Source organism: Leptinotarsa decemlineata, unplaced genomic scaffold (assembly GCF_025532065.1).
Source record: "Leptinotarsa decemlineata unplaced genomic scaffold, Ldec_3_MD MMD2_tig00002082_RagTag_RagTag, whole genome shotgun sequence".
Taxonomy (NCBI): Eukaryota; Metazoa; Arthropoda; class Insecta; order Coleoptera; family Chrysomelidae; genus Leptinotarsa; species Leptinotarsa decemlineata.
Window position 1 is genome coordinate 6,830,241 of NW_027412573.1, and position 14,948 is coordinate 6,845,188.

The window sequence follows — 14,948 nt, forward strand, 5'->3', positions numbered from 1 at the left end:
GTTCTTGGAGCTTTTTTAGAAGGCCTTGCAAAAGATTGTCGTTGAAAAAATACAAAAAAAACTGATTTTGTACTTTGTTATTAATAAATAATCAAAGACGTTAAAAAGTGAAAAAACCAATTGAAGCAATGACTTTTTTTTATATTCAAATTTATTCGCATTCTGATTATTTAAAGTTACATGAATATGTTTTTTCATATTTTTTAGCTCTATTTATTAAAAATTTGTTCATAAACAAATGCATTGTTTATAAGATATTTGAAATTTTTTACGGGGGATTTTTATCAGTGATGAATATTATGATTTTCACGAACAAAATCGTTTCTTTGAAAAAATTTTATATATACACATTTATTGATTGAACATTTTTTTGCTACTAAATATAAATATTAAGAAACGATTTTTTTAAATCATAATTTCCATTCCTCTTTGATATTCTGAAAAGAACCTTTTTTTATTTATATTTTCTTCATTTATGTAATAAATAATTTGTGTCAAACAAATTAATTTTTACAATATAGGTATTTAAAAAAAACAAAAACAACCATGTGTCACCAAACGCAAAAACTGTAAAAATAGAGAAACATTTTTTACCCAAAAAGTGACACATGGTTGTTTTTGTTTTAGTTGTATTTAAAAAAAATATATCGTAAAAATTAATTTCTTTAAAAAAAATTGTTTATTAAATAAATAAAGAAAATATCAATTTGAAAAAAAAAATTCAGAATATCAAACAGAAATAGAAATTATGATTTAAAAAATTACATTCCTTAATATTCATATTTATTAGCAAAAAAAATTGTTAATCTACAAATGCGTTTTGAAGCAATATCATAATATTCATCACTAACAAAAATCTTCCCAAAAAAATTTCAAATATCTTATAAACAATACATTTGTTCATAAGAATTTTTCAAACAAATAGAACTAAAAATTATCAAAAATCATTTTTATATAACTTCAAACAATAAGAATACGAATGAATTTGAATATTGAAAAAAAAAATTTTCATTGCTTCAACTGATTTTTTCACTTTTTAAAGTATTTGATTATTAACAACAAAGCGGAAAATCAAAATTTTTCAATTTTTCCAACAGGAGGCTTTCAAGGAAAGCTCCAGGAAGTGAAAAAAATTTGAGGTTTTTAGTTTAAAAATTATCAGGGGTTTTATGTAAATTCAAAACTTGTAAAAATCAGTTAATTAACTAAAGTATATCTAATAAAATAAACGGGGAAAAAAATTTTCACTGGATATTCGTTAATTCAAGTGTCTAGAAGGTATGTGATTTTTTTTAATAATTATATTCAATGGATTAAAATAATAAATATTGATGATAGAGTTTTGGGAGGTGAGACTTTTTTTTGGAAATTTCCTCCTCTTCAAGGATCTTCTTCAAATTTCGGATACCTTTAATATTTTCCGAGATATTTGCAAAAAACCAAACCTCCCTCCTTTTTTTTACTAAATTATTTATAACTTTTGCAATTTTTTCGAACCCCTCTTGAAATTTTTCAAAAAGTTGATAGAATGAACCCTGGATCATAATTTTTGGTGGCCTTAGACAGAAGTTCCAAAAAAAGATCTTGTGACCCAGTATACTAGTCCCCAGTCAGTCTTTACTGCATTTCAGCGCCGTTTTAAGAATTACTCACCAGTTTCATTTTCGAGGGTACCAATTTCACCGTCGAACCCATTTCGTTGAGATCAGAATTGATTTCCGATCCAGAGTTGGCTGCAGACATGGTTCCCACGGTGGCGTATTCGTAAAAATTGTGTTCGTTAGATTTGTTGTCGCTCCCTATCGACACTCTCGAAACGCTCGCAGAGTCGTATTTCGGCGGAGTGAAGAGGCAGAGGTCGATTTCGTTTTGGAAGTTCACGTCGACGGGCATTTCGTTGTAAGTTTTCATCGCCCGGACTGACTGAGAGTGTTTTAAGAGTTTCGGCTTGTAGATCTCTTCCCGTCCATGTTTCAGGTTCAACTGCAAAAGAAACGAAAGGAGGTTATATTTCAATTCAATCAGTCAATCAATCAATCAAGATCTGAAGAACAATGTTCCCCTAAGTAAAGCTGGAGGCTTTAACGTGTCGTGCCTAGTCTCTATTGAAATGTTTATAGTTGAAACCAGCTTTTCCTATGTTTTTTTTACCGAAGGAAGTTCGCGCCAGCATTCTGTATCTGTAGAATAGGGAGGGTGAGTGTAAGCCTACAGCACTTAGGCCACATGTGACCCATTGTACATTCTCCCGAGGAGTTGTCCTCCTAGGTTATCGTCTATCCTGTCCTTTCCAGGAAGGTGGACAGGTCGCTGAGAGACATCTCCTTTATATCGGCAGGTGTAGGCCAAGACTCGCCGAACACACACTCTCTTATTGACGATAACTCCGGGCACTCGCACCGGACATGCCATCTTCCTGTTCACACATCCTGCATAGAGGTGTGTCCACTAGCTCCATATTGTGGAGGTGTTACCTTAGTTGACAGTGGCCAGTCAGAAATCCTACTGTTAGGCGTAGATTTTTCAGGTCATCGCCAGATATTTCTTCGGCGCCAGCTTCCCAGGGTCGCCCAAGGTGATCCTAGCAAGATTACATCCTTTAATTCCATCCCATCTTTTCATGGATTGAGCATGGGTGAGCATTTGACTAGTTTCGCAATTGTCGAAGTCATCAGGCCGTAGGTGCCACTGGGTCTTAAAATTCTTAGTCCAGCCGCTTCCTTGGCTAAAGAGTCAGCAATGCGATAACCTTTACTCCTGTTGTGTCCTTTAACCCACCTCAGGATAATGTTATTATCTACCGAGGCTTTGGCTAAATCTTGGTGACACTCTAGTACTAGCCCTAAGGTTATACGTTGTCTGTTCAAGGCTAATAGGGCTTGTCTGCTGTCAGTGTAGATTATTATGTTTTTGCCAGAAATTCCTTTCTTGGTTATTTCTTTTGTGGCGATTGAGATACCAGCCAGTTCTGTTTGAACCACGCTGGTATCTCTTCCCATTTCCCACTTAATCCTTAGGCCTAGTGATCTGGAGTACAGCAGAGGTTGCGCAGTAAGCGCTTCCCGCCATAGGTCCAGCCTCAATTGACCCATTCCTACTTCGAGGTTTACACCAGCCGTGCACAATCGTATCATGGCAATTAACGCAACCTCCTTAACGTACAGATCCAGAGGGGTCAGACCCGTGATTAATTCCATTGCCGCGGTTGGTGTTGTTCTCATGGCTCCTGTGATGTTTGAACAAGCCAGTCGCTGTATTTGATATAATTTTTGGATGGCCGTTGCCTGTAGAACTTTTGGTCCCCATGCAATGGCTCCATACGTTAACATAGGTCTTATTATTGCAGTTTAGTTTTCTTTTGAAGATTTCGGGAGGTTCTGAGCCCGTTAAACTTCTTTTCTTGGTGGAAAGGATCATCTTAGTCTTCTTGGGATTGATCGACAGTGAGTGTTCCTTACACCATGTTTCTATTAATTTGAGCCCATCCTGCGCTCTATCGCACAGTGTGTTTACAAATTTACCGGTCTGCAAGATAACTATGTCATCTGCGTATGCAATTGGGTAGAATCCATTTTTGTTAAGGTGATTAATCAGAGTATCCAGAACTATGTTCCAGAGAAGGGTGATAAGACCCCTTCCTGTGGACATTCCCTCATGACCAGTCCTTTCACTTTTTGTTAAGGTGATTAATCAGAGTATCCAGAACTATGTTCCAGAGAAGGGGTGATAAGACCCCTTCCTGTGGACATCCCCTCATGACCAGTCATTTCACTGTGATGTCTTCTACATGTGGAGTACATGATTGTCATCTGGAAAAGGTGAATGTATTGCAAAAATGGATTCTGAGAATAATTCTTAAAAAAAAATTACTTTTTCCAGTAACGAACTCTTTCTTTTGAGTGGAATACTAGATATAAGACAATTATACTGCCAAAACGTTATTATGAACACACACAAATCTAAAACTGAACTGAAAGCCATCGATCATAGTTATCCTACTCGAAAAAGAAATACAACTGTGCATATTCCCAAATGTGAAAAAAAATATTGGACAACGATGTACAAGCTTCTTAGGTCATAAATTGTACAATCATTTTCCTCCAGAACTTAAATTGATTAACAACATTAACTCATTCAAACATAAATGAAAAATTTGGATGCAAACCACCGGAAGACTGTTTTTTAGTGATATAGTCAACAACAAAGTTTAATGAAAACATAACTTTTGTAAATCATATATTATTCCATACTCTAATCTGAATATATGATGATGAAATTTATGATTACTACAAAATGCCTCGATTGTGATAAAATTTTCTCGAATATGACAATCTCACTTTTAGTGAATTCAGTACTCAAATTGAATAGTGAAGATTCCGCTTTCGACAAAATACCCCGTTTCTGACGCAAATTCCTCGAATATGACTCCTCATTTTTACCGTATATATTTTAGTTATAAGTGTTATCGTTATTTTCGCTTTTACTGTATATATTTTAATTATGAGTGTTGTCAATATATTCATCTATTTTACCGTTTACGTATATTTCTATATCATGCTTACTAAATATCAACTTACTTTTTCTCACTCACGCACAAGCAACCCCTTGCTTCTGTGAGCATATATGTTTATTATTCTATATTTATTGATTGTATTAATTTTTCGATTTGAAATATAATATATTATTATTATTATTATTATTATTATTTTTTTTTTTTTTTTCACCGTAGTGTGCGCTGGTCAGGCCCTATCCCCCGAAGCCCCGATACATTCGGGAGGGCGCGCCAGCATAATCAACCAATGACCACTCCCCACACCGTGGGGTAAGTGATCATTGGGTCCGAGAATCATGTGCCCTGAGCAAACGCAGTGAGCCAAGAATGACAGCCTTCTGCATCTGTGCGGCTAAGATTTCTGCCTTAATGCGGCAAGCCGGTATGATTTTGAGATTCGAGAGTAGAGAAGACATCATTCCACCAAGGACTCCAACAATCAGAACGACCATCTTGACAGAGTGATCTGGATAGAGTCTGCGGAGTTCGAAGAGAAAATCTCGATATTTTATCCGTTTTTCCTCCTGTTTTCTGACGATATTCGTTTCGCTAGGAGCTGAAAACTCCACGACAAATATCGTTTTGCTCTGGTGATCGAGAAGGACTACATCAGGCTTATTAGCTTGTATGAGCCTGAGGGTGGGAAACGAATAGTTCCAATAAATTCGGCACTTCTCGTTCCCCACAACGGATTCAATATCCCCCGGAGCGTAGGGCAACACCGGTGTCTCGTCAATACCGTAGGAGTGCCGTAGATGATAATATAGCACCCTTAGGGCCGCGTTATGTCTATGGATATAGGCCGAGACCGCATATGCTGGACATGCTGATAGCAAGTGCATTAGGGTCTCGGGCGCCTCGCGGCAGGCCCTGCACCTTGTGTCAGGAACCTCTATACCCATCACGCGACTGCGGTAGACTAAGGTGTTAAAGACACCATCCTGGCAAGCCATGATGAACCCCTCAGTTTCCGACTTCAGCCCACTCGACCTGAGAAAAGCGAACGTCAGGCGCTTTGATAAGCCAAGGTCTTCAATATTATTGAAGAAGACCCCATGCATTGGCTTATCCCTGTGTCTCCGCAGAAGTAAGGTGATCTCTGCGGCTTTTATCTGAGCTTTTTGCTGAACGGGTTCCAACTCGGTGACAGAGTTGTAGTCACCTCGTTCAGAGTCGAAAACTATACCGAGTTCATCAGCTGCTCGAGCAGCTGCCCTAAAGAGAAATGCTCCAATTCCTGCTCTCTCATGGTCACGGACCATGCAGAGAAGGGGATCCGAACTCCTGACGACTTTACAGGCTGTATCCAGTACCATTCTGTCATGTAGACACTCCAAACTCAAAAGTCCACGACCTCCCTGTTGTCGGGGGAAGTACAACCGTGGAACGGACGATTTGGGATGCAAACTCCTATAGAGATGCATCATTTTTCGGGTCCTTACGTCGAGTTGATACAGCTCCTCCCGAGTCCACTTCACTACTCCAAACGAGTAGAGTAAGATTGGAACGGCAAGCATATTTGTTGCAGCAACTTTGTTCTTCCCCGACAGCTCCGATGACCAGATCTGTCGAAGTTTGTGCTGATACTTGCCGCGGAGAGAGTTTTTCACTGCGGTTACCTCTTGTGAGTGGCGTTGTTCCACCCCGAGGTAAGTATACGTCTCTCCGGCATCCAGATGGTGTAGGATGCTTCCATCTACGAGCTGCACATCCTCTCCGTAGTCCCCGCATCGTCCTCTTTTGAGATGAACCATTGCACATTTGTCTATCCCGAATTTCATACCGATAGCATGCGTGTACTCTTCCACCACCCTCAAGGACTGATGGAGATCCTTCTCTCCAGAGGCATAAAGTTTAAGATCATCCATATAAAACAGATGGGTGATATTATTATTATTATTATTATTATTATTATTATTATTATTATTATTATTATTAATACTTATTGCTCTACTAGAGAGCATCTTGAGTATTCATTCTCCTACTACCAGAGGTACATTCCTGGAGTGTAGTTGCTGGGTAACGCTCTATGAATATACCCAGGGAGAATTCTTTGTTGTCCAAATGATCTCTCGATTCTGCCCACCACATGGTGAATGGCCGAATCAATAGACCTTCCCGGAGTATATGTATGCTGATTTGGATGAAGTAGGTTGCGAACTAGTACTTAATCTCTTATGTACCGCTCATATAGCCTCTCAATGGTTTTTAAGAAAAACGATGTGAGACTAATTGGTTGTAATGCTTTTGGTAGGGTGTAGTCCATCCTACCTGGTTTGGATATAAATACTACTTTTACTTCTTTCCACTTACTGGGAATATACCTCAGATCTAGAGAGGCTCTGAATATTCCAACCAGGTGCTTCATAAGAGTGTCCGCGCCTGCATTATTAACCAATAACTACTTCTCACACCGTGAGGCAAGTTATCATTTGGTCGGAGTATCATGTGCCCTAAGCAGACGCAATGAGTCAAGAATAACACTCTTCTGCATTTATCAGGCCAAGGTTTCTGCCTTCATGCGGCATGATCTTGATATTCGAGAGTAGAGTGGGTACCATTTCACCAATGACTCCAAAAATCAAAACAACAATCTCCACAGAGTGGTGTGGATAGAGTTTGCGGAGTTCTAAGAGAAAATCTCTATACTTCATTCGTTTTTCGGGAGATATTCGTTTCACCTGGAGCTGAAAACTCCACACATCGTCTTGCTTTGTTGGTCGAAAAGAAGGACATCAGGCCAACAAGCTTGTATAAGCCTGTCAGTGAAAATGAATAGTTCCAATATATTCGGCATAACGGATTCGGTATCCCCCGGAGCGTAGGGCAACATTGGTTTCTCATCAATATAGTAAAAGTGCCATAGGTAGATAGATACAGGCGGAGACCGCATATGCTGGTCATGCTGACAGCAAGTGCATCAGAGTCTCAGAACGGAATTCCATACCTCTGTAGGATCCTACAGTTGTAGCTGCGGAGTAACCTAAGTCATTAGAGATCAATCTAATTGTATAACAACCAGATGTTATTTTCACAGAAAGATTCAATTTATATATTTATACACAGTTCTACAGGTTACACCCAAATACAGAACAGGGATGTAAGTCAAATTACAATACAATACAATTACAATAAGTTGTAAGGTAAAAACAATACATATAGAATCAGCTGAAGTAAAAAGACCTAATCTGAGAGATGGAACAGTAAAAAATGTCGAGCTGACAACTTGCTGAATTGCATTTAACACACGTGTTATGCAGAGGTGAACGTTTCAGAATATTTGTATGTGGTAGATAACGTGGTATCTGGTAGATAAAAAGGATTATCCACTCTAGAGGTTGGTCTAGGAACAAAGAAATTGTGCTGAATATATGGGTCAATAATTAAATTATTAATCATTTTAAAAAGAAAAATTGTGGAGTGACAATCACGACGGCAAGTCAAGCTATTCATAGCATGTCTAGCTAAAAATGCATCATGGGGAAATCCAATTGGTGGATAGATATTGTTTGATCTCTAGGAGTGAAGTTTTAGGAAAGGACACTCTACTGATTCAACTTTCTCTATATACAACTCATAGTATAAGGTTTTCGATGTACATGGATCCGAAAAATCTCTGAAGATTCGGGCAATGAATCCTGTTTGCAGCTTCAATGTGTGGCACGAAGGAAAGTTATGTGTCGAAGATAACACCTAGATCGATGAACGTGAGAGGGCGTTGAAGTGGAATATCCTTTATTGAATATTGAGATGAAAATGGCCGATTCTTTAGTATATATGTCATTACATTTACTCGTGTTTACAGGAAAAGTGTTACGAAAACACCATTGCTCAACACGTTTCAGATTGAGGGAGAGTTGAAGACAGTCCTCGATGCCATTGATCTCACAATATAACTTCAGGTCATCCGCGTATATCAAATAGTTCATGTCAATGACCTCAACTGTGTCGTTTTTGAAGGCGTTAAAGATAAATGGACCTAGGTTGCTTCCTTGTGGAACACCCAAGGTAGCTGCATATTCCACGGACTTCAAGCCATTGAATTTAACATACTGACGCCTGTCAGTGAAGTATGATACAAAAAGTTGGATGAGAGTCAGAGAAAGGCCGTACCTGTACCTGTAATGTGACATTCGAATGTCACATTACAGGTATATTTGTCATTTATTGTTCACCTGGTCAATTGCTATAGGTATATCGAGAAGACTGCAACGGAATGTGATGAGACTGGTTTTATTGAAAGTTCAAAGCCAAAAAAGTTGGGTAGCAACATTGTTTTGCCTTATGGGTGTTTGCCTTATGGGTGTTTGAAGACCTTACCTTACTTGTTGTTGTAGGCCAAAAGGACATTCCGATTGAGATACACTCACACAGAAAATCAAAATTTTCTTATTCTGCAAATAAACAAGCAAACACGCGATAAGTCCAGAATCCACAATAGATTTGGTATCAACATCACAATGGGTTTGGTATCAACATCCTGACACTAATGGAGTTCAACATTAGAACAGAATTTGTTCCCATCAACATTCCTTTTTTATCAGTGTATTATTCTGAAAAACATATATATATCTTTCAGTATATAACAGTGATTGTATTTATTAATGGATTCGAAGAAGATATTGTAGAACTTCCTCGTTTGTTAGAAGGTGATTGACAATGTTTCGTGATGAATTTCACTAGTTCGGACTTCCATTGTCTATTATATAAAATGATTTGAAATCCCTGAAACAAGTAAAAAAGAATAATTAAAAAAAGAATAGTTGAAAATAACAATTATATTAGGCAATAATAAACCTGAAATGAAATGATAGTAAAATAACCTACAAGTAAAAATATAATAATTGAATAAATAAAAATTAAAGGAATGCAAAAAGAAAATAATAAAAAATAAAAAAGTGTAGCGATTCCAAGTCACGTTAGTTCACGACGTTTCGATTGTTGGTATCTACAATCGTCTTCGGGTGAGGGATACCAACAATCGAAACGTCGTGAACTAACGTGACTTGGAATCGCTACACTTTTTTATTTTTTATTATTTTCTTTTTGCATTCCTTTAATTTTTATTTATTCAATTATTATATTTTTACTTGTAGGTTATTTTACTATCATTTCATTTCAGGTTTATTGTTGCTTAATATAATTGTTATTTTCAACTATTCTTTTTTTAATTATTCTTTTTTACTTGTTTCAGGGATTTCAAATCATTTTATATAATAGACAATGGAAGTCCGAACTAGTGAAGTAGAACTTCCTGTTTACAGGTCATTTTCCAGGAGCATATCAGGATTATTGCTTGAATGTCATTTTTGGAGAAATGATATATCCGTCTTGGAGCACAATTTCTTAAAAAGCGAAACCATCTACTATGGTGATGCAAAAATTGTATATCCGCCTCAAAACTTGAAGAATGTGATTGATTATATACCTCTTGAGCACGTAACGTTTCACAAAAAAAATTATAGTCAGAATGAAAGGAAAGTGGAGCTGAGAAATTGTAATTTAGACTCAGGAAGTTGGACCAATTAATCTTTATAAGAGATCATGCAATTCTGTTGTTGTTAGATATAGGCACATATACTATCTACTGTTTCTTTCAATTTCCAATTCAATTTGAGAAGTGTTTTATTTACTTTTGTCATTCAATTGAAATGCTATATCATAGTTAATATTATGCTTGAGAAATAAATCTTATTCGTGTATTGAAATTTTTAATTCTTGAGGTCGTATAATTATATTTTATAATTTCTATCATAGACGTTTGGTACATAGACCAAATCAGAATATACACTCTTCAACTGTAAAATAATGCTCTAAAACCTACAGGTTGTAAAAAATATAACTACCTAAAACCAATGACACAACCTGTGACACCCACGGAATTATTTTGAAAACAGAATAGTTTTGATCTATTATTGTGTATGAGGGAATTGGGTGAGATGTTGGAGAGAATTTATTTAGAAGTGGACTTTATTGTTTTGATGGGTGATATTAATATAAATTTGTTACATGAAACTACCCCCGATATCAGTAAATTCAAGAATATTTTGTTTAACTTTGATTTGTGCCAGATAGTAAATGATCCCACCCGTATTACCAATAATTCAGCTTCATTGATAGATGTAATATGTGTCAGTAAAGGGATGGAAGTAGAACATTGCAATACAATTGATATGCTCGGTATAACTGATCATATGATGACTGTCTATAGCCTGGAACTTGAAAAGCAACAGGTATGTAACAATTTATTTTATTTCAGAAAGTTCATAAACTTCAACATGGGCAACTTTGAGTTAGACGCAAATGGTAAACCATGGGGAGATATAGTGTATCTATACGATATCAACTTCATCAATAACCACATCTTGTCGCTTTTCGATATTCATGCTCCTCTTTGTTTAATCAACAAAAATGAAAAAACTCGAAGATTTGTTCCTTACGTCACTCATAATATCAAGCTCATGATTGAAACGAAAAACAAAGCTCATCGAAGGTATTAGCGAACTAGATCTGATACAGATAGAGCATATTATATCACGCTTCGAAATTATGTCAACGAAGCTTTGAAACGTGAGAAATCTGCCTATATGCAATTTGTGCTTGACAAAAATAACGTTAAGTCGATGTGGCGCTATCTCAGCGACTGGGGTGCATGCACAAAATCGACTCTCAAAAAGAATAATATTCCTTTAGAACTCCGTGAGCCTGATTTACTTAACAATTATTTTTTGATATCTCCGTAAAAGCGGAACTATTATCATTCTATAATAATAACCTTCTGGGAAGTAACTTGAAATTCTCATAGACTGAAATAGCTAGTGATCATGTCTGGGATCCTCTGAAATCTCTGAAATCGCAGGCATTGGGTTTAGATAATATCAATCTGAAAATGATAACAATTGTGTTGCCTTTCTGCAAAGAGGAAGTAAAACACATTTTCAATGAATCCTTGAGAACAGGTACATTTCCTGAATTGTGGAAAATTGCCAATGTCATTCCGATACCTCAAATATCCACACCTAAAAGTTTTAATGATATTCGTCCCATATGCATCTTACCTACATTTTCCAAACTTTTTGAAAAAATACTTCCTCTACAGATCAGACAATACCTGGATTTCAATAGAAGCACAGTCTGGCTTTCGTTCGAAACATGGTACACATACGGCTCTATTGAAAGTCATAAATGATATATGTACTTATGGTGATAAATCTATACTGTCGATCCTAGTTCTCCTGGATCAAAGCAAAGCCTTCGATCTTGTCAATTTTCAGCTTCTTCTTGCGAAATTAAAATTCATAGGGTTTCAAGAAAGAGCTTTGGAATTAATGAATAACTATATCCGAGGTCGATCACAAAGAGTAACGCTTGATAATAACCTGCTATGCTCAACCCTTAAAGAGACTATTTCTGGAGTACCCCAAGGTAGTATTCTTGGGCCCTTATTATTTGTAATTTTCATTTTTTATTTTCCATCATGTTTAAACTTTTGTCAAGTTCACCTATATGCCGACGATTTTCAATTATATTCATCTTGCGATATGACTGATATAGAAAACCATGTGAGCATTATTAACGAAGATGTCCAAAACACTCAAGTTTATTCTGAAACTATCAACCGAAATGAAACTTAAACTAGTCAAATTCCTCATCTATCCACATATAGAATACTGCGCTCCAGTGTACTATAATTTTCTACCGGAATATAATCGACACAAGTTGCAACGCATTCAAAATTCTTGTATGCGTTTTGTTTGCTGTGTACCTTATAGAGAGCACATTACTCCTTTTCTGATAGGATTGAGAGAATTGAACATAAAGTGTAGAATGGAATATCTGATCACATTAGCGTGAAGTTATCCACAGATTTCTGGCCACACATGCCGACGTAGAGGAAAATAAAAATCTGTGGTTGGGATACGAAATTATTAGCACCCGTACTAATATCTGTGGCTGGAAATACCTATTCACTATAGGTTGAACGTGGAATTATTGAGACTAATTGGTGTTTAACTTTTTTATAGAATCTTGACTAGATTGACGCGTCGATAATCGTTTTCTCATCAACAATACAGATTTAGGGAATAATAAAATTGTAAATATCAGACTTACTTTCCAATAACCCATATAGAAATGATATCAGATGATGTGCGTCCATCAAAATCACACAACTTCTATAGTTTCTTGAGAATATTAACTTGGTGATGACAGTTTTCTTGTCATCTAAACAGATTTCGAAAAAGAAATTGTTGAAACAATCAGACTCATTTTTGAGATTCCTTGTATTCATGAAAATCATACAACTCTTATAGAATCTTGGGTAGATCGATAAAGTGAAAACTGTTTTCTTGTCACCCATACAGATTTCGAGAGAAAAATTGTTGCAACAATCAGACTCACTTTTTAAAACACCTTGTAGAATGGGAACCAGGAGATGTGCGTTCATGAAAATTACATAACTGTTATAGAATCTTGGATAGATCAATATAGTGAAAACCGTTTTCTTGTCACCCATACAGATTTCGAGAGAAAAATTGTTGCAACAATCAGACTCACTTTTTAAAACACCTTGTAGAATTGGAACCAGGAGATGTGCGTTCATGAAAATTACATAACTGTTATAGAATCTTGGATAGATCAATATAGTGAAAACCGTTTTCTTGTCACCCATACAGATTTCGAGAGAAAAATTGTTGCAACAATCAGACTCACTTCTTAAAACACCTTGTAGAATTGGAACCAGATGATATGTGTGCATAAAAATCGCACAACTCTTATGGGATCTTAGGTAGATTGATGTAGTGATAACAATTTTTATGTCAACCGAACAGATTTCGAAAACAAAAATGTTGAAACAATGAGACTCATTTTTTGAGATTCCTTGTGGAATTGGAACCAGAAGATGTGCGTTCATGAAAATCACACAACTCTCATACAATCTTGGATAGATAAACACAGTGAAAACCGTTTTCTGGTCACCCATACAGATTTCGAGAAAAAAATTGTTGCAACAATCAGACTCACTTTTTAAAACACCTTGTAGAATTAGAGCTTATAGTTCAATAATTTCAACATTCCAAACCATGTCACATCTAAATACGAAGGATGCATTTCCTATCTGGCACCATTATTTTTGAACAGGATAATTCCTCCCCTGAATTCATCTTTATATGAAGTGAAACATCATTTGAAATCAACTTTGTTGACCAGCATGGAGTAATGTATTGTAGTGTAGTGTTTTCCTTTACTTTTCTGCAAACTGAGATGTATTTATCATTTGGTTTCTTTTAATTTTGCCGCTGAAGAAAATTGAATTATATTAGGTAATTACCTTATTGCTCATAAATGTTATTTGTATTACTTAGCAGGAGGGGTGGAAGATAGCCATAGGCTAACCCCTACCTTTTGGACAATAAAGCTATTATTATTATTATTATTATTATATTAGTATGGATGAACAACTGTTAATTTTATTCAATTAAATTAAATTTAACCATTTTCTGTAAACGTCTATAATGAAATATTTTCTGATTTTTTTGAAATATCAATCGTATGCTCATTCTAGTATACAAATGAAGTAGGTCCTTTGTCATCAGTTCTTTGAGTGTTTAAAATTGTATCCTTCTGATTCCGTACAATAATGAAGGTTTTGTTTGAAGCTATTTTTAACATAAAGCATTAATGTTAATCATATTGAAACGCTGGTTGAGTTTTGTGAATTGTAGCCTTAAAGTAACTCTACAAAAAAGTCTAACGGACCTAGATCGGTGAGTCAAGCGGGCCTTCCCACCGGAACTTTATCAATTCATTCACCAAGACTACCCCGTTTCAACAAAAAGCTCTGATATAGTGAACAAGTGTCCAATCCTGATGAATTATCAACTGATTCCGAAATGTCAGTATTATTGAAAAAGTCAAGAATGTCAATTAATAGAATGTAGTAATTCATCACTTTTGATTTCAATGGGAAATAAAAAAATTGCGTTATTTTTTTCACAAGCATCAAATGTCAAGTACTTCATTTTGAACAAAAAGTAGAAAATTCTTGATAAAACCGTACTAACTTAACAATGCACAATCGGCAGTTTCAAAAGTGAAAAAAATGATAGATTTTCTTTACTCGCTATCACAGTAGATAAAATATGATGATGTTTCAAACGACCCCCGGCCGAAAAATAGAAAGTTGAAAATATGCATGAAAGATTTTTCCCAGAAAATAAAAATTGACGCGTTCGAACGTTATTTTTTCCAAACGAATTTTCTATGAGGAAACGGCCTTGTTTCGTTTTCATCGGTCCACCCTGTATAAATCATCTTGGTTTTTGCCAAGATGTTAATGGTGCAACACTACAATTGAACAATTTGTTCATTCCTGGTTGATATGAAATTTCTCACC

General features: G+C 36.0%; 1 protein-coding gene across 1 annotated transcript in view; it reads right to left on the reverse strand.

The window, feature by feature from the left end:
- The window catches only part of Blot (bloated tubules), a 68,214-nt gene that overhangs the window by 39,428 nt on the left and 13,838 nt on the right, over positions 1 to 14,948 (reverse strand). Inside the window, exon 2 of the mRNA XM_074176910.1 lies at positions 1,654 to 1,983. Within this exon, the coding sequence (XP_074033011.1) occupies positions 1,654 to 1,983 (330 nt within the window). The remainder of the gene's footprint in view (positions 1 to 1,653; positions 1,984 to 14,948) is intronic.